The following is a 19,992-nucleotide window of genomic DNA, read 5'->3' as shown; positions in this document are numbered from 1 at the left end:
ATCTAAAAAAGTATGTCGTATCTACTTGAGGAGCTAGCTGCATCTGTTTGCACCAAAATTATAGTGAATTTGTACATTTTATTTTTACTTGTGAACTTATCTCTGTTTATTTTTGTACACAAAACACTTCTAGTTTGAGCCTGACCAAAGGAATGAGAGACTTAAAGTGTTTAAAATAAACAACACAAATAGTAAGGGAAGTAGCAATGCTTCATGACATTAATCTTATGATTGGTACTTGATTAGCAGCCCTAGATGTACCAGAAGAAGCTCAAAACAAGTGGTAATAGCAACAGTAAAATAGACTGTTTGGCGGGGAAGATTTGGCAAATGTTTCTTGTGCGCAATCCACATACTCAGCTCTACTGCTCATCCCACAAATGCATGTTCCTTACAAATGTGGCACCATATAAAAAGGTAAAGTAACAGTCTTTCCAATGATATAAGATTTATTGCCAAGAAGCATTGTTACAACAAAGAAATACCAAACAATTATTTTTTTTACATTTTGTGTGGATCTATTTAAAGTAGGAAATATAATTCAAAAACGATGACGATAATTCTTGATGCATTCATCGTTTCCTCGTTTTGTTTTTATCAAAACATGGCTTGTGAGAAAAAAAAATAGATAAACAGGTGTGCATAGTGTTGAAACATCAAAGTCTGAGGAGGATTTAATATCAGCTCTGGATCTTTTCCTCTTCGTGGCTTTTTAATTAAAAGTCCCAGCATTCCCCTGAGCCCTCATTAAAGCCACAAACAGCTTAGAGGCATTTAGTGAACACTGAGGGCACAGGTGACCTGCAAAGGATAAACAACCATCAAGTCTTCACATCTTCGTTCCAGAAAACTTGCAGGGTAACCAAAATGATTACATTTGTAATAATTTTGAAACACGCTAAAACACACTTTTTTACTCAAGCTTTTAGCTAACCATTCACCATTAATGGCACCCTACCCCTTTAGTGACTGCTCGCCAACTGTGTTTTTGTTTTATTGAACATACGGCATAATTTTCTCTTTCCCCCTTCTCTCTGTTTTTGTATTATTGTATATCCATCCATCCATTTTCTGTATACACTTCTTCCTTTTCAGGGTCACGTGGGTCACTGGTGCCCATATCCAGCAGTCACAGTGCGAGGGGAGGGGTACACCCTGGACAGGTCGCAAGTCCATCACAGGGACACACGTAGAGACAAACGAGACAAACAACCATTCACTCTCTCACTCACACCTAGGGACAATTTAGAGTTATCAATTAACCTAACAGTCATGTTTTTGGTCTGTGGGAGGAAGCCGGAGTACCCGGAGAGAACCCAAACATGCATGGAGGGAGCATGTAAACTCTACCCAGAAAGGTCCCCGGACCGGGATTTGAACCAGTGACCTTCTTGCTGAGAGGCATCCGCTCTACCAACTGAGCCACCGTGCTGCCCGTATTATTGTATATTTAGCATAAATTTCACCCCCATTTTTTATTCAACAATTTTTTTATTATGATTTGTACAGTCTTGCATACATAACACTCATCTTTTGTCATGCTCTGCCTCGACCGTGTCCGAGTTACAATTTTAGAATTTATTCTTGATTTGATGTTTTATTATGTTGTTTATGTTTAATTATGTTTTATTCTGTTTCATTTTATCTTTCCACCATTTTTACATTGTTAATGATTGTTCAGCACCTTGTGAATATATTTCTGTGAAAGTTGCTTTATAAATAAAAATTTACTTACTTACTTATTTGATAGTCTTGAGATCGCACAGTAAAACATTGGAGACATTTTTGTTAAAGATTTTTTTAAAATATTCCCTTAAACTTGGAAAGTCAGTGTTTGTTTAATCTGTTTTTCAGAGAAGAAACAGGTGAATCGAGTTTAACATTTCTGTCTTCCATTATTTTTATTTTATATTTTAGAGCCAAGTGCCTGGTTAAATACATAAAAACCAACAAGATTTGAATTTGCCTTCATTTTCTACAATATTCAAACAGTGTATAAATATTCTGCTTCACAGTTTTCTACATTATTTTTGGTGGTCATGATGAGCCTTTGGTCTTTATATAGTTTGCTGTTTTCACCCTTTTTGTCTGTTTTTTCTTGAACTACTGCTGATTTAATCAGTTTTAATAGTTTTACAACACCTACAATCAAGTATCATTAATCAATAGCCCACACAAACAACATGACAATGAAGTGAAGTGGTTGCAGGAAGGTGTCACAGAGAGAAAAAGTGACAGGCCGTCACCTTCCTTTTGACTCTGATGGTTTTGATGTTGACAAGCTGTCGCCAAAGATTTTTACACACGCACCTTAACTCCTCAGAATATCTTCTTTTTCTTAGCAAAAATAGAAAGTTACCTCTTTCTCTCTTGTCACTTTGTTTTTTAGTTTGTCTCTTGTGACCAGAGAAGAACTGAGATCTTTTGGACTTTAGGAGACTCAACGTGTTGCAGTTCTGCCATCAGAGCAAGTTCAGACTTTTTTACAGTTTTGAAACATATTTAAAAGTCAGTGTTGTAAAATAAACACAAGAATCAAAGTTTCAAGTGGGCAAAGCGATATAGAGTTACATCATGTGAATGTACGGGTGTAACGTAGGCTCGGAACGTTTTATTAATTATTTTAGTGTGAGATAAAAGTTTGCTGAAATAAGCTGTAACAGTCAGAATATGGTGCTGGTAGCTGGCTGAGGTTTTGCTTGGCAGTGAGTAGTCGTGCACGAGTTTGCTCTAGCAACCATGCAATATTTAGCACCCTCATATCCAATCAGCACAATTTGTCCCAGAGCTGTCTCACTGTTTTGCTTTTTGCGGTTGGCTGCTGATCCCCTCCGAGCAAATCTATCAGCATGCAAACTGATACACCTTTTTCCCCATTTTTTTCTTGACGTTCTCTCTCTTTATTTAGCCACAGAAACCAATCAACCAGGCAGGGATGTGTCACATTCCAGCTTTGAGGCTTGACATACCTGTATTTACTTTTGAATTTTGTATCCAGGCAAATAGTGTTTGAGGAGAGATAAAATACTCAGAACTGCAGGGGAAACTGTCAACAGCGAAATCAGTGTTCATTGGGTCACAAACAGACAAGTCTGATTAGAGTAGAGATTTGTTTGTCACCACATCGATGTTCTCCCGAGCTGGAACAGATTGAAAAACGATGAAAGACTTCAGAGGCTTTTCTAGGGGGAAAAAAAAGGTAGATGGTAACTATTTTCGAAGATTTACTTTCCATTTCATTTCACCTTTGAGAACCACTTGAGTTTAAAATATTGCAGTTCGTCACTGTTAATATCATCACTGTAATTTTAAATACTTGAGGAAAATACGAAAGCAGTGGAAGTTTAACCGATACTTGGAGACGATCAAATCCCAAAAGAAAAGAAGTCGAACAGTTCTTTGAAATACATTTTTATTCATTAAGTTCTAATCAAACACTAATTTTATACAGGTTTGCTGATTTCCTGTTTGATGATTCCCAACAGTTGTCTCGTCTTCACATGGGTACCTGTGCAGATTTTTGGGGGGTTTTCTTCAGAAACTCAGTTTTTCTCCCAACATACATGCATGTTAGGTTAATTAGTAACTCTAGGTTGCCTGTAGGTGAGAGGGTGGTCAGTTGTTTCTCTCTAAGTGACCCTGTGATGAATTTGTAACCTGTTCTGGCTGCTGTGACCTAGAAAGAAAGAAGAGGATAAAAATAGTGAATGGATGTTGTAAAGTCATACCCCCACCCCACCCCACCCCCAAGAAACAAGAGAAACGTTTACTTTGTTTTGACTTTGAACTCTTTTTGTAATTTCTTGCTATAAGTGCTCACTGTGTATATCTGAAGGCCTGATTAAACCTCCATTAGTCAAGCAGAAAATCATCCCCAGAAAAGAGTGCAATCAAAATGTAAATGAGTGAAATGGTGCCATGAAAACAAATGAACCTGTCATTTATTTCTGCTGAAAAAGGTGTTTTGCAAAACACAACAACAAGAAAGCCCTTGTAGTATTTATTTTTTCCTATTTTTTAAATTATTTTGACTGTCTTTCATTCCTATGGACTGAAGTTTGTCCTAAAATAAAGATGTTTTTAAAACGAGGTTAGGCATTTGATTTACAGGAGCTGATATCTCATTCAAATATTCTCTGTTTAGAATGAAGACTGCAGATAAAAGGTGTGAAATTGTGAAATGGGGTTTGGTGTGACTCAATATGAGCATTTTTGTTGGCTTTTGATATCTGCTGGACATCAGACAAAACAAAAAAAACAGAAAATAGTGAACACTTTCCACCTCAGTAAACCAATCACAGCTGTTTGTCTTCTTACAGGAACACAATCCTACCAGATTATTCTGTAGTAGTTCAGTGTTCTACAAAAAAAAGCTGCTATTAATAAGATAAAACTAAAATGCAATTAATAAGATAAAAATAAAACAACAGCTAACCTGTTATTCTGCCACATCCATTTAGTTTTCTCTGTATTTTTCAAGTTGTAAACATTTTTTCTCTCCTCAGTGTCTAAAGTATTGATTTGGACAGTGTGTTGAAGGTGACTACTCAATTCAAAACTGCTAAAAGCTGACCTAAACATGAAGACAGAGCTAAAGGTCTGCAGTGCACCCTGCAACCTGGACTGTAAAGGAAGGCATCAGATGGAGAGTAAAAAAGTATATATATATATATATATATATATATATATATTTATATATATTTATATATATTCCCACAGTTGTAGGGAGGACTCAGGGGTCTTGAGGATAAGAATGAGGGGCAAGCCTGCCTTTGTATTCTTAATAAGTAGTCAGTTATCTGCACATGTGCCACACTAATTAGCCAGCAGTGCAGCGTTGAAGCTAAAAAGGGAGCAGGGAGACAACATTGTGGCCTTGGTAATCTCAATGCCCCTGGGGCAACTGGGTACACCACCTGTTAATAAACTTTGAAGTGGTTTCTAATTGGACCTCTGCCTGTGGACCACCCAGGGAATCAGACAGAGAGTGTACTCATAAAAGCAAACACTGCACAGCTGACGCAGCTTGTATTATCTATTTTTTAAAGATACATAGATAGATGGATAGATATATGAGGTTCATAATGTTAATACCTGCAATCCAGAAACTGCAAAACATGTGAACACTGAGCAAAATCCACAAAATCCAAAAGGTAGTTGAAAAAAATAGATCACATAAATCAGTCCCCCAAAAATGAAAATCACAAACTTTCAAATTTTAAAACATTAAAACAACTTATTTAATTTCCCTTTGGGATCAATAAAGTTTTTTTGAACTGAATCAATTTATTGAAACACAGTTTTGGAAATGTAATAAATTCCAACAACATAATATAAATGTATCTAAATAAGGACATTTTAGAAAACCCAACAAAAAGAATGAAAAAAATTGTGCAAAATATATTTTTGCAATTTGTGTTTCTTAAATTATTACTGTGTTTTATGTTATGTTTTCTGAAATGTTTTGGTTAAGTTTCTTTTTTTTTTCATTTTAAATCTATTAAAGTCTTTTGAATACATTCTGATTGCTATTCGTGCTCAAACCTTTTGAACTGACCAAACAACCTGACAACATTATTAACATTAAAGTGGTGTCACGCTATCAGTGTCAGACAGAGCGTCACGTCTGCTGTGGACGTCTGTATAACTTCATGTCAAACTCATTCTCGTCTCACCTGCATCATGTTTTCATGTGCATGCCTCTGAGTAACCTGCATGGCTGCCTCTGTGCGACTCGGTTGGTGCGCTCCTGCAGGGTTGTCAGTCAGAATCTGATCTTTAGTTAAACAGACGGACTGAAAATGGAACGATAATAAGTTTTGCTCAGCATGAAGCTCTTTTAATGTTGCAATAATTGCAGCACTACAAGCACAGCAGGAGGCATGATCACTGTGTATGGAATGTTTCTTATTTATTTATTTTTTAAGGTTTTTTTTGAGTTTTTGCTATAATGAATGTGTCTGTTGTAAAGTGTGATCAGATGTTATCACTTTGTATGAAAGGCTTGCATAGGTTTATTTTCCAGTCAATTTCCTAATGGTGGGAGGGTCTGACGAAACGATGGGTCACCTTTCTCGTCACACTCTAGCAGTCTGAAGTACTCTCTAATGAACAATCCCGTCTGGCCATTTGCTATTTTTTTGAAGTGAAGCCAGATCTCATTTAGGAAACAGATACTTCCGACTGTCTGCCACTCACTCAGCCAAAGGGGTTAGATGATTAAGATTCCTCTTATCTCCCCGCCCTCACCGCCCGGCCCATATTAACCCCCTGTCAGGGGACTACAATAAGAGTGGGCATGGCTTAGTCTGATTTATTTCACGCAGAGCCATCATAAGGGCACAGTTGGCCTCCTGTGTCCTCGATGAGCCACACACACCCAAGCCTTTATGGCCTTTCTTTTTCTCTCCTGCCCCCGCCTCACTGTCCCGCCCTCACGCCGCCCGTCCCACACACCCAACCCGTCACTCTGAAGACGACCCAGTCACAAAGACAAGCCCCAATCAAAAGAAACTGATTAGCAGTTAATGGCGCGGCGTTGCATTTACATCAGGAGTGTGTGCTGTGTGTCCGTGCACAAAGATTGGCGCTGTCAATCACCCAGTGTGTGCGCTGACCCTGCCCTCCTGTGTCCTGCCCATGGGTGCAGCCACTTATGGCTATTGATATGGGACAGTTGAGTCTGTTTAACACACATGCACTCTCACACACAGGCCCAATGCGGGACAACCTCATGCTGAGATTAGGGAACAACTGAAGACCGCATCCACACGTCTGATGGACGTTTGTGCATCTAACTGAAACGACCAACTTTTTTTTTTCATTTAATTTTTTTAGAGCAAACACTAGATTTGACACAAGTGTTAGGACTGTGGATGTTTGGCTTTTTCCAGCCATGTGGGGGTCTGAACAGCAGAGTTATAATATGCGACAATGGAGCCCGGTGCTTCTTAGCATGTTTGCTTTTTGCATGTGCCAAAGATGCAGAGGGCTGGAGGTCTGGACCGTGGGTGTGGAGAATGAGCAGAATGCATCCAGTTTTTCAGTCCCTGTGGTGTTATTGTTGACAGAAACTGGAGTTGCTCAGGATGGTGCCAGCGAAGGGGCAACACAGGCTCCTATTTCGGAACATGAAGATGACAACTCACTGGGCTACACAGGTACAGCTGCTGCTTTGCTTTGCTACTTGAGTGTTTGCCATTAATTGTTCGTATTCAAATTCATTCCCTGTAGTGGACAAATGTTTTCACTTACAGGGTTTTAACTGGAAATCTGTGTAAATGAACCCATTATTGTTGGCATCACAACCATTTTCTGAGGCCAACTGTACATAGATGCGGAGGATTTGAAGCGTGGGAACCATCGTGTTGTAGAAAATTCACCTTCCAGTTTAAACTTGTGTAAAGCTGGCATAGCTTGGAAAATACACTTGGAAAAAAAGTGATATATAGATTTTTCACTTTGAATTGTTCTCAGTTACAATACAATTGTTGGCAGAATTCTTTAATGCAACCTCAGATTTGAAGAAACCGAAAACCTCAAAACTCTTTAATAAACTTTATTATTTGAGTTTATTATGTGTGTCTTAAAAATATTGACATAATGTCCAAACTTCAAAGATATGAACACACACTGTACTGTATGTGGCATAAAGTAAAAGGGTAAAGACTGATTATCATCAAAGTGTATTCAATACTCTGATAAGTAAGATCTTATCAGAACTTACTTTTTGTACATAAACACACACACACACACACACACACACACACACACACACACACACACACAAAATACTTTTAAATAAACGTATTGCAAGTGTTTATATTTATGTTGCTGGTCTTTCAATAACAAAATTATAAATACAGCAACAAACTAAAATAATTTCATTGTGGTATTAATACAAATATTAGTTAAATGTTGTTTCTCAGATTTAAAGTCTAGATATTGTTTGTAACATACATTGTAACCTTGAAGATTTTTAAAATAAAAAAAAAATCACATTTTTATTCACTGCAAATGCATTCATCCTCAGAACTGTATACAAGTATTTGACTGCTGAAAAGTGCAGAGTTCATCTTCAATCTGATCTTTTAATTCAATCTGTGCGTAAAAAAATGAAAAAAAATTGACCTGGCCAAGTCACTGAATTGGAACGAGACTAATGTGCTCCAGTTCCTCAGTCTGAGTCTGATGGGACAATGTGGGCTGCTGCCAACGTCTCCATTTTCAAATAATGTGACTCAGTAGAAAAATCTTAAGGAGATTCTTGACAGCAGGCAGTTTGAAGCGTGGTGAATAAAATGGAATGTCATGGTCTGTGTCTATTTGTGTATTTTCTGTTAGTATTCTGTGTTTTCGCTGTAGATCCAAGTGTTTTGCCATTCTGTTCTTTAGCCCCGCCCTCACTCACCTGTTCCTCATGTGTCTCCTACAGGTGTTTCTTGTTTACCCCTCGTTAGTGTGTCTTTATATACAGTCTTCTGGCCTTTGGGCTTTGTTCCCCAGCTGTCATCGTTTGTGCCTTCCCTGAGCTTGGTGTGATTTTTTTTTTTAATTGCAAGTTTCCAGTGGTGGGCACAATTCCCCTAAAACACTACTAGGGGAACTAATTTCCTGATTAGTGCTTTAGGGCTTTTGCTAATTTTAAAATTTATTGGCTAAATTTAGAAGCTCTAACTGAGGTCTGTTGATGAACGACGGCTGACAGTGAAAGCTGTTGCACATTTTGTTCATATGTGTGTCACTTATCCACCAGGTGACACATTGACAACAAATGAACCCAAATACAGCCGTGGAATGTCAATGATTAGTCTTAAGAGAGCAACATGACATTATGTGACACATGTTGTCTGTTAAAGAAAGTTCATGGGTTGACTTGGTCATTTTAGTGTTTTAGAATTAGCTTTTGCTAAAACTTTCAGTGCTTTAGAATTAGGGGATCTAAATATTTGAGTTAGTGTTTTGGGGCTAGTTGAACTATTTTTTTAGATTTGTGCTGTCCACCACTGTAAGTTTCTTTAGAAAAGGCTTTTCCAGTTGTCATGTCAGTGTTTTTTTTTCCTAATTTATAAATACTTTGCTTAATTCTGAATGTTTTGCCTGCGTCCTGGGTCCTTCTAAACATGAACCTGAGAGTCACTCTTTCATTTATGAATCTTAATGGTTCTTTATGAAGCTTAAATGTGACTTGTGATTTTTGGGGGGTAAAAATGAGACCTATTTTTGAGTAAAATTTAGCTTTTACACAAAAACAGTTATCTTGCTAATAACGTGATAAATTATGGTTGTCACCTGCTAATACAGTTGATTGAATTTTATAAGAAACCAAAAGCTTTTTGCCTTTCTGGACTCTCAGCACACTGACTGTACGCCTGTACTTAATTGTTTCCTGATATCAAAGAGCTCTGCACAGAAGTTTCCATTCATAATAAATGAGACTGACCTGTGAGAGTGCAGTGGATTAAAGAGGCGTGTTCAAATCCTTGCACTTTACACTTTACTAGCTGCCTCTTCGCATGCAAAAACACAGAGAGGAGACAGGTCTTTGGTTCTTCTGCCTCGACATGAAAGGCTGAGTATTACTTCAGAGAACACATCAGCCCCCATATCCTTGCTTTCCACTGACAGCTACGATTGCTTTTGTCACAGATCACAAAGGACGGCAGCTTCAGAGAGCTGTGCTATTTGTCAAGTTATGGAAATAATGATGGTGAGAAGGAACTGTAGGTTGCCGTGCTGTCATCCCCGATTTGCTCCAGAACAGAAGGGTCCGAACCGCCATAATGCATTTTATCCCCTCTGAAAGCAGTTGCCACTGAACATCAGGAACACTCCACACACTGGGATGACGGATGGACAAAAAAGGGACGAAGGAAAAACCTAAGATTTAATAGATGTACTGACGTACAAAGATACTATACAATGTACATACTTACTCTGGTGAGTAACAACTTAAAATAAACTTAAAACGACAAAGTTACAAGGATAAATGTGAGTTTGATTACCCACTCAGACTTGCAGCTTTAATCTTCCTGATGTTCTAAACAGAGGTTCCTTTAGTTCCAAGTCCTTATGGACACATTTAATAAAATCTAAAACGTATTTGACAGGAAATAAGCTGGATGTTAGTCTCATAGGATTGTTCATATGAGTAACTGTCATGTGAACAGGGAATTTGAAGAAATTTATTAGTCATTTAGATACTGATTTTAAAAACACTACACAATTTTCAAAGTTTTCCTTTTTTTTTACTATTGACTTTTATAATCCATTGTTTGACAGTTGTTAAGTCTTGATTAAAATAGTTTAGATACGTGCCCGAAACACCTTCACAACACATAATAAACCGTTATAAATTCATTAGAAAAGATGACTTTCTGTAAGAGTTGCCTGCGATTCAGCCGTAGGCCAGTAGTGGGCGTACCAGGCACTGAAGATCATATGCCAGGACTAGGTTTTCATTCAGCATAGGTTTCATGACTGACCGATCAACATTAAACCTCCGTTCACTCCACTCACTGGTGTTGTATGGTCCTCTTCTCTTCATATTTTAATCTATTCAACATTTATGTGCTTTCATCTCGATTTCAGTTAATGAACACTAATTTTTCTTACAGGATACTACGCTACTATTGTACATTTTTACTTATTACTAAACCTGAAACAAGAAATAACACACACCTATATTTTGGTTTAAATAAGTCCTAAAAATATGAGGTCAGACAAACGTCTCGTCTTCATAATTTTGGTCCTTTATGAGAGCAGACAAGGTGTCTGTTATCCCCATATTTATGTAGAATTGTAGGAGTCTGTGTAGGTTTGTTGCACTGACAGCATTGCCATGAGAGAGATGGAAAGCCCCATTCTCTTTTCATCCTCTGCTATCATTGTAAGGTTCTTATACTTGGCCTAGAAGTCTCACCCTGAAAACCAATTTCCTTGATCGTGTCACCCTTAGATAAATTACTCAAGAGATACAAAACATTGTGTCCCATCTCCATGTTACTCAGTTCTGTTCCTTAGTCTTAGTGCCATGAAAAAAAAAATCATGATTCAGGAAGTAGAGAGAGTGCCACACATTCATCCAGCTGCACTCTCACATATTATTCCCAGTGTAGCGGGAGTATTCATTTCCCAGTACAACAATCTGTGGCCACGCCTGGAGGAGTGATTCAGTAGAGATATAATTAGTTATAACTATGCACCAGTGCCCTACATCCAGCTTCCTTACAGCTTCTGTGCTGCTAAGGACAGAAGAGGGTTTTTGTTCCCAGTCCAATTTCTTTTTATTCCCCTAACCTGACCCGCTTTATCTTAACTCTGCCCAAGGAAATGGGTCCGTTTGCCATTCTGGTCAGAAGAGTAAGTAGACTAACATGGTCAAGACGCACCGAAGCAGGGATAAGATGTGAGATGGGAGTTAGCACAAGTGTGCCGGGGTCAAAACTGGGAAAGCTGTGTGGTGAGGATTAAATTAGGATATTAAAATTCATATTTGGAGTGTCCTCATGATAATTGGGAGAAATATTGAATGGGGTTTTGCTAAGTGCTAAGAATCCATTGTTCTTCCCCTGTCAAACACACTTAATTTCCTAGTGAAAGGATAATAAGTGGGTTTTTATGTAAATGGGTCACATACTTTGTCATCTTTAAAAAGGGAGGAGATTTTTGACTTCATATAGAATAGAAAAATGTGAACAAGAAATCTGATGCTGTAACACAACAATGTCAATGTAAATGGCTGCAAACCTTTGGAGCAAAAGCGTTTGCAATAACAAAAAATTCATACTAATGTTTAAGCCCATCAGTTCCTTGGTCATCTAAGTCCACCTTACAGAACAGCGCAGATGACACGGCCTTTACATCAGAAAAGATGATGAAACCACAAATTGTCTTTCCTTAAGTGTAAGTTCTTCACAGACTGATGTGCACCCCTCTGAAACGTAACCATATGTTGGATTGACACAGACTGTAACGTCTGCATCTGATCCTCTTGGTACATGTAATGAAAAGACATATAACTCCTGGAACATAAACACAAAATGCAACAGGCCGTAATTGTGTCCAGTTTGCTCAGAATGGGAACCAGTTTTCTTCCAGCATTTTATTCTATTTGATTTTTTTTCTCTGCCTTTTGCTGCAGTTTTAAAGTGTTTCCTAACGTTATTCTGTTTTGGCATCTTACTTCTTTTCTGTTGCTGTTGCGTCAGTAAAAGTTGTTCGCAGTTCACCAGCTTACTGTGGACCCACAGAAGCAGCAGAAAGGCTGCCCCAACTGACATGTGAACTGCAGACTGCAGAGCTGTTGCACAAACACAGACAAGAGAACATCCCTTTTTAGTTGACTCCAGTGCAAATGTTTGTAATTTTATAAGGAAGTTTTTTGTATTATATAAATAATACTTGTGGCCATTTTAGCCACAAACGTTTAAGTATGCATTTTATGGCGTACTAATATGCAGTATCTTACAGCTACTAAAGCCCCCATTTTTCTATTTTGACATTTTTAACTGATTGTTATTATTTCTCAGGCAAATGTAGACATTAACTCTCAGAGCTGCTTTTAGATCAATTTGTCATCTTTATGAGCGAAGACTGAGCAACTGTTCCACCCTTACTAACAAACGCTCCCTGTTATAATTACTGCAATAAATGTCAAGCAGCACTGATTGCTTGATGATTTGTAAAATAAGTGTTGGTTTTATTACTGACGATCCGACTCATGCACCGACACGTTTCACACAAAGTTCAGCCAGAACCAGCATTAAGTTTGTTTATCTGAGTCTCTGTGCTGGAAAGTGCGCTGTGGAGGCTTGACAGGGTGACTACATCTCAGCAGGGCTCAGTGTCTGTGGGAGAAAGGAACTATCCTGAGGTGCGGAGTGGGGAGGGGGGGCGCCATAAATCTGAGCAGCACCTGCTCCCTCGACTCTGGCTCGTGGTGTGAGGTCAGCAGCACCAGATATCCCATTGATCATATTTATGTTGCTTATCACAGCACCCATTTGTTTTAGCAGCTGATGGCACAAAAGGAAGAAAAGGAAAGATGAGGCATTTTATTTGACAGAATACAGCATTTTTAGCAAAAGATGTTTTTTTCTGCTCAAGATATTTAAAAAGAGGCCTATGAGGGCTGAATATGGTGCAGATAAAAACTCGTAAGACAACAATTCATAGCGCTAATGACAAAAAAGACAAAAGCTATATATATATATATATTTTTTTTTTTCAGTTTTCAAAACACCAGAGGTATGACATTTGTGGCACCTCAGAGTTCCTCAAATATTCATTATTTTGAGTTGTTTTCACATTTATGTTTTTACCAGTATTTTTATTCACTTGATCAAGATTGCTTAGTTAACCAGTGACACCACAGAGACTGTGCTTGACAGAAACAGAGTGGGCATGGCCTTCTGTCAGACACCCATAAGTACTCAGTAGTGTTTTTCTTTGGTGACTTTAATTCATTCACATACTAATAAAGTATCTAGTATCTAGTACTTCAGTGTCTACCTACATCACCTAATGAAGCGCGTAGCATTTCATAGTGTAAGCAATGCCATTACCTGGAGCCTCAAAAACCTGAGCCAGGACTTAGCAAATCTCTGGAGAACTTCCTTCATATTGCAGGGGACTGCAACTGACGGGAATGTGTTTTGCAATTTGGGATAAAAACCTCAAAGGTTGTTTTTAGTTTCATACAATATGCTTACATTTGTAATGTGATATGTGCATGATGTATGGTATGACTTTGTGATATAAATCCCATGTGCTATTTCTGTGAGAAAAAATCGAAGAAAAATTTGTGCGCTTGTATCTTGTGCTTTTTTTTTGTCAGAGACTCCTTAAATACACCACTGGACCACAAACTGAAATATATTCTAATTGCAGTTCACAAGAAGGTTAGGTAAAGAAATAAATCATATAAAGATTTTTTTACAATATGCTAACAAATTTCATATACATTTTAGTTGTAATCTATGATATTAGCATTATTCTAAGACTGAATGGAAAGGCATACATTTGGTTCTGATTACGACCTTCTTTTTCTCAGTATCACATCTTCAGTTCTGCTGTCATGCCATTGGCCGAGGCCCAACAGTATCAGAAACAAAATAAACTCCTGGCTCAGTCAGTCTCAGCGCTTCAACCCTGAGACCGACTGTCACTCTCCAAACCTCTTGAGTCCTAAAACCAATTAAGCCAAATAAGCATGAAACACAGCACTGTGTGTGTCCTTTACATTTCAACAAGCCAATCATAATGAAAAATGTTGTTTCCATGTAATATGAGTGCACTCATGCATTAAGACAAAGTGAATGCTGTAGAAGTGAAGTGCATTCCTGTCCTCATATTTCCAGTTACTTGTTGCAATTATAACATGCTTCGTACTTTCCCATATGGCACATCATTTCCTAAAGTGATAGTTTGAACATGATCAACTAATGAACCCTCCTTTAACAGCCGAACGTTGGCGCTAACCTCCTGAATGTCTGCTGGTGCAAATAATTCAACATCTGACTGTATTTTGATGTCAGTGCCAGGGTGTTACGTGAGAGGAGGGTTATTTTAATCAGCCTCCACAGGCCATGTCGGGGCTGACGCTAAACAGATGCTAATGTGAGGCCCATTAAAAGACACTGGGAAAGAGGGATTCGGTGTGTGCAGGCAAGCGGAAAAGCAACAGTCTGTTTATTGCCTTATCCTGCTTTGTGCACCAAACTTTGCTGAAGTTTCCTGCAAGGCAACAAAGCTTCTTTTTTCCTCTCGCTCTACCTTTTTTTTTTTTTGCATCAGCATCTTGCATGGGGGGCATTCCCTGAAGAGAAACAGATTTGTTGAATTCAGTATCACATTTGATGTCTGAAAAGAGAGCAGAGAAGTAATAGGGAGAAGAACGTTCTCACATTTCTCTTTTTATACTTTTAGTTTTGCATCTAATGTGCTTTGTGTCGCCTGCTTCTACTCTCTGGCAAACTATCAATATAATGGTGACAAAACCATTTTAATACAGTTCTAAATTTAAAGGGCTCTTGTTTTGTGTCTTTTTTTTTTTTTTTTTTGGATGAAGTCTGGACATACAGCTGAAGGACCAGCCTAATTGTCTGGAGTGGACAAGCACTGTCAAATGCCGTGACAGTTTCTGAGATTTCTGTCATAGGTGTTCCAAAAATATGACAAAACTGCCCTGTTTACTCACTGAAATGTGTCAAAGTCTAACTGTGGCAGGTTATCTTAACTTTTCTGGTGTTTATTCAGTCAAACTCACAGTGTTTTTGTCAGTTGTTAAGTTCAGGATTGATATCTGAGTGCTGCTGATGTGTGTGTTTATTGATCATAACCTCATGATTATGAAAAAAATGTTTTTAGAGCTAGATTCCAGCCAGTTGAGCTCAGACATAGAAGATTGTCGGTGACAGCTTTTAGCTTTTTGTAGTTTGAACTCCCAGAGTTACAGTTCTTCAACAACAACTACAATCCTTTTCTGCTCAGTTTTTGCAGACACTGAAAAATCAATTTGATTACTTTTTTTTAAATCTGAGGTAAACACTCCTCTCTTCACATTTTATTATTTTGTCTCCAGATTCCTGTTTCCAATTTTCATTTAACCTGAATAGTTTTCTGAATGCCACTTTTTGTAGCCAATATATTGCTAAAGTAATTTTCATTTATGGGGTGGCATGAGGGCCAAAATTAAAACTATTGTGCAACCAGTGGTTGCTATTTCCTTGTAGCAGAAGGCTATATCTATTCTCCAATGCTAACACCAACTTATCCATGCTAGTCGCTAGCCTCTCCAATGGATTGTCTTCTTCTCATTTGCCAGCGCTGGCCTTTCAGTTACCAGCTGCCCAGTTGCCGGTGCCGGTCTATCGTTAATCAGATCAATAGCTTAGCAATAGCCTCCTGCTCAGTGGCAGATCTAGGATATTTCTGTGCAAGGGGCCATCAGGGGGCCACAATATTCATAGAGGGGCCAAATATCTGTTCAACATCCTTGCACACAAATCCCTCGTTTTAGTAAGGTGTATGCCTTTAACCAGTCACACATGTTTATACACNTTTTCTGGTTCAAAAGTGTCGGTTTTGAACCAGAAAAAAGGCTTGAACTACTTCAGTTGGTATGCAATGAATCTAAAATATATGAAAGTTTAATGTCTATCAGTACATATTACAGAAAATAATGAACTTTATCACAATATGCTAATTTTTTGAGGACCTGTAATAGTGATTTGAAGAAAATATTGAAAATAAAATGTTTAAGAAAAAAGGAATAAAAATAAAAATAAACTATAAGAATTTGAATAAATAAAAGGTAACAAAACAAAAACATGACATCAGGATTGTCGTTATACGCATTACCTTGTCTGAGAAACTGTTTAGAGAAGCCTAATAAATCCATACTTAGGAAAATGAATCCACAATATGTTCCACCCCATTCAGGAAAGGTTTTTCATTATTKTTTATACTGTTATGGAAATATTTATTTAACAAAGACAGAAATACGTGGTCCAAGAATGAAGGCACTCTTTGGAATGATCAGCTGAGTTTTATGTGCACCGACAGGAACACAGAGAACAACATAAAGCCATCTGTCCCCCTGCTCTCTATTATTTTTTATTTCTCCATGAAGGGAAATTACAGAACTTTGTGTCTGAGATGAAAACGTGAAAAGGTTGTCAGTAAATGTCACTAAACTGAATCAAACGCATGAACATTTTTAACAACCTGTCAACAAAGACACTCTAAATTAATTTGAATATTTATTTAACATGAAAAAAATACAAAGAAACTTTTTCACGATCCAAACATTTCATGAATGCACAACAATGTTAYTTTTTAAACTTTTACTACCCATTTCCTTCAAACTTTAGAACAATTGAACACATTTACACATGTAACATGACTTTATATTGATAGTTGCGCTTTGTCTTTACTAATAATATAATTTCGGTATTCATGTATATTATTATTAGGGTTAAAAATGTCCACCATTTGTCAAAGGATAACTTAAACTCTGGCTAAAATGAACTAAAATATTGCTGTAGTTCATTAAAATGCAAAAACAGCGCTGATGTCTTACTGTTAAGCAGTGAGAATGAACTGGTGAGTGAACATTTTGAACACAGTCTAAGTGAATGAGTTCCCCTTCTGACTGACAGTTAATGGAGTTTGAAGTGAAGTGGAACCACACTAGTGGAAGAAAAGGGCAAGGTTGTAAATAGAAACTGACATTTCTTCCGTTGTGGCTATACCTATGAATTATTGCAAATGACTGCTTTATTTCTTGTGTGTATTATCATGTGTGTGTTTAAACTGTGCTTTGTGGTAAATCTCCGGCCACACAAATCACAACAAAATGGCTTCTGTCCTGTGTGGATTCTCATGTGTTTGTTTAAATTTCCCTTTTGGCTAAACCTTCGATCACACACATCGCAACAAAATGGTTTATGCCCCGTGTGGGTACTCATGTGTTTGTTTAAACTGCACCTCACTGAAAAACTTCGTTCACACAGATGACAAGTGTATGGCTTCTTTCCAGTGTGGGTTCTCATGTGTGTGTTTAAATTGCCCTTTTCCGTAAACTTTTGTTTACACAGATCACAACAAAATGGCTTCTGTCCCGTGTGAATTCTCATGTGTCTGTTTAAACTGCCCTTTTCTGTAAACCTTTGTTCACACACATTACAAGAAAATGGCTTTTGTCCAGTGTGGATTTTCCTGTGTTTGTTTAAAGCTCCTTTTAAGGTGAACGTTCTTTCACACAGATCACAAGAAAATGGTTTCTGTCCTGTGTGCATTTTCATGTGTCTGTTTAAACTGTCCTTTACGGGAAACCTTTGTCCACAAAGATCACAACAGAATTGTTTCTGGCCCGTGTGGATTTTCATGTGTCTGTTTAAATGTCCCTTTTGGCTTAACCTCTGGCCACAAAGACCGCAACAAAATGGCTTCTGTTCGTTTTTGTTATGCAAAATGTTTACACCTGACTCGGGAACCCTGGTTTGAGAAGACTCCCAGTCTTTATCGGTGTCTTTAGTGTTGGACCCGGGGCCTGAGAAGTGTTTCAGCTCATGGTTAGGATTGTTCACATCATCATCATCCTCCTCACTGACTTCAGTTTCTGAAAAGTCGGAATCATCTTCATGAGTACTCATGTCTAGATTTCTTGTAGTATCTGCTTCTTCACAGAACTCTCCATCAGATGTTAATTCCATGTGGTCAGCTGAGCTGCTGGTTGGAAGATCTCGGATTTCAACTTGATGTTGATGAAGTTGCGGGAATAGAGGTTTCTCTTCATCATCCTCACTCTTCACAGAAACTGCAGTGAATGAAAAGCTGGTGGTGTCGGTCTCCTYTTCCTCCTCCTCCTCCTCCTTCACATTGAGCTGCTCTCCTCCTGGACTGGTCCACAGTTCCTCCTCTTCCTCTTTTATKTGGAGGTGTTCTGGGTCCAGCTGGTCCACATCCGGCTTCTGTTGTTCAGGAGCTTCTTCTTTAATCAGCGCCAACTCCTGAGGATATGCAGGAACCACTGCGATACGGGACAGGTGGAGGAATGGAGCAAGACATTAAAAAGAACAGTAGCTTCATAATTACACATACATTACTTGTTTTCCTGCTAAGCCTTTTTTATTTATTTATTTGTTTGTTTGTTTAGTTTTTAACCAAACAGATTCCAGGGCCAAGCAGGAGCAAGTGTCCAAGGCTAGAAGAATCTAACAAAACCTATTACATCACAGCAAAATTAAAAAATAAAATAGTTATCAATACTTATTTTCTAGAAAAGTTTCAATCATACCATAAAAAGTTCTAAATAAAAGGGCTACACAACTTATTAATTGGCCTATTTTTCTTTTTATTTAATGTTTCTGTTTGAATGCAGCCCTTCCACCTCTTGTTGTCATCCTTCAGTAGTTTGTGGGTGGGTGCCTCACCATCCACTACACCCTGCCCGGCCCAAAATATAAATATAAATATTTAATAAATAGTTCGTGGAAATGGATCTTAAATCAGCTGTTTCAGTCTGCAACCTATCTCATATTATTTCATCAGTTACCAAGCTAAGCAATAAACAGAGTTAGCAAGTTCTTCCTAAGCTAAAACCATTAGCTACCAGAAACGGCAAGAAAGAATAAGATACAAACCTATTATATGCAGGTGATGACTGGGATTAAAAACAGCTCCTAAAGTCTGGCTACCTTCATGTTTTTCTTGGTTCTGAGACACTCTGCGTTGAAAATCCATCGACATTTCTTCCTCCTCTGCATCCAGGTGCTCTGTGACCTGCTGTCTCCACATCTCTGTTAGCTTTCGTTCATCAACATTTACCTTTCAGCGTTTACCGAGCCGTGACAGCTGAATGTAACTTTGAATTAAGATAATCTGACCAGCAGTCGAGAAGAAAATGGGTTTAACGTGTAGATAGAGCATGGAGAAAACACACTGAACGCTAGAAACTGAGCAGCTTTCGATGCTAACAGGAAAGCGCTTCCGTTAGCGGCTGGCCTTCAAAATAAGAGCTCGAACAGAACATGAAAAATAACATAAGAGGGTGATATAAACTCTTTGGATCACTTATTTGTATTTGTATTTATTTGAATGTATATTTAATATTTTTAATGAAATGTCCTGAGAGACAACGGCAGCTTTCGACAAACTCTAAATTATAAAATTCAGTAATTTAAGTTAAATCTATCAGTCTTGCAAATACATAGGCACTTTAAAAACCAGAAAATGGGTAAAACCAGAAAATGGGTAAGAACAGGAGGAACAAGAAAAAAAATCAAGTTAAATGGACACACTTTTGCTTTAATCCTGTTTGAACAGTAATACAGGTTCTGGTCATAAAATTAGAATATCATGAAAAAGTAGATTTATTTCAGTAATTCCATTTAAAAAGTGAAACTTGTATATTATATTCATACATTACATACAAACTCATATATTTCAAATGTTTATTTCGTTTAATTTTGATGATTACAAATGACA

The 19,992-nt window shown here is 37.8% G+C and overlaps 1 protein-coding gene across 1 annotated transcript; it reads right to left on the bottom strand.

The window, feature by feature from the left end:
* Window positions 1–16,750: 16,750 nt before the first annotated feature.
* On the bottom strand, window positions 16,751–19,518 carry LOC106534883 (zinc finger protein 182). The gene is made up of 2 exons (XM_014031662.1): window positions 19,149–19,518; window positions 16,751–18,535 (listed from the first exon to the last, which is right to left on the bottom strand). Exons 1-2 carry the CDS (start codon window positions 19,300–19,302, stop codon window positions 17,256–17,258), a joined length of 1,434 nt encoding a protein of 477 aa, XP_013887116.1. The 5' UTR covers window positions 19,303–19,518; the 3' UTR covers window positions 16,751–17,255.
* Between the last annotated feature and the right edge of the window lie 474 nt (window positions 19,519–19,992).

The sequence above is a fragment of the Austrofundulus limnaeus genome, unplaced genomic scaffold (assembly GCF_001266775.1).
Source record: "Austrofundulus limnaeus strain Quisiro unplaced genomic scaffold, Austrofundulus_limnaeus-1.0 Scaffold1297, whole genome shotgun sequence".
Lineage (NCBI taxonomy): Eukaryota > Metazoa > Chordata > Actinopteri > Cyprinodontiformes > Rivulidae > Austrofundulus > Austrofundulus limnaeus.
The sequence above is the reverse complement of the archived record's forward strand: the minus strand, read 5'-3'. Positions and strand labels throughout refer to the sequence as shown.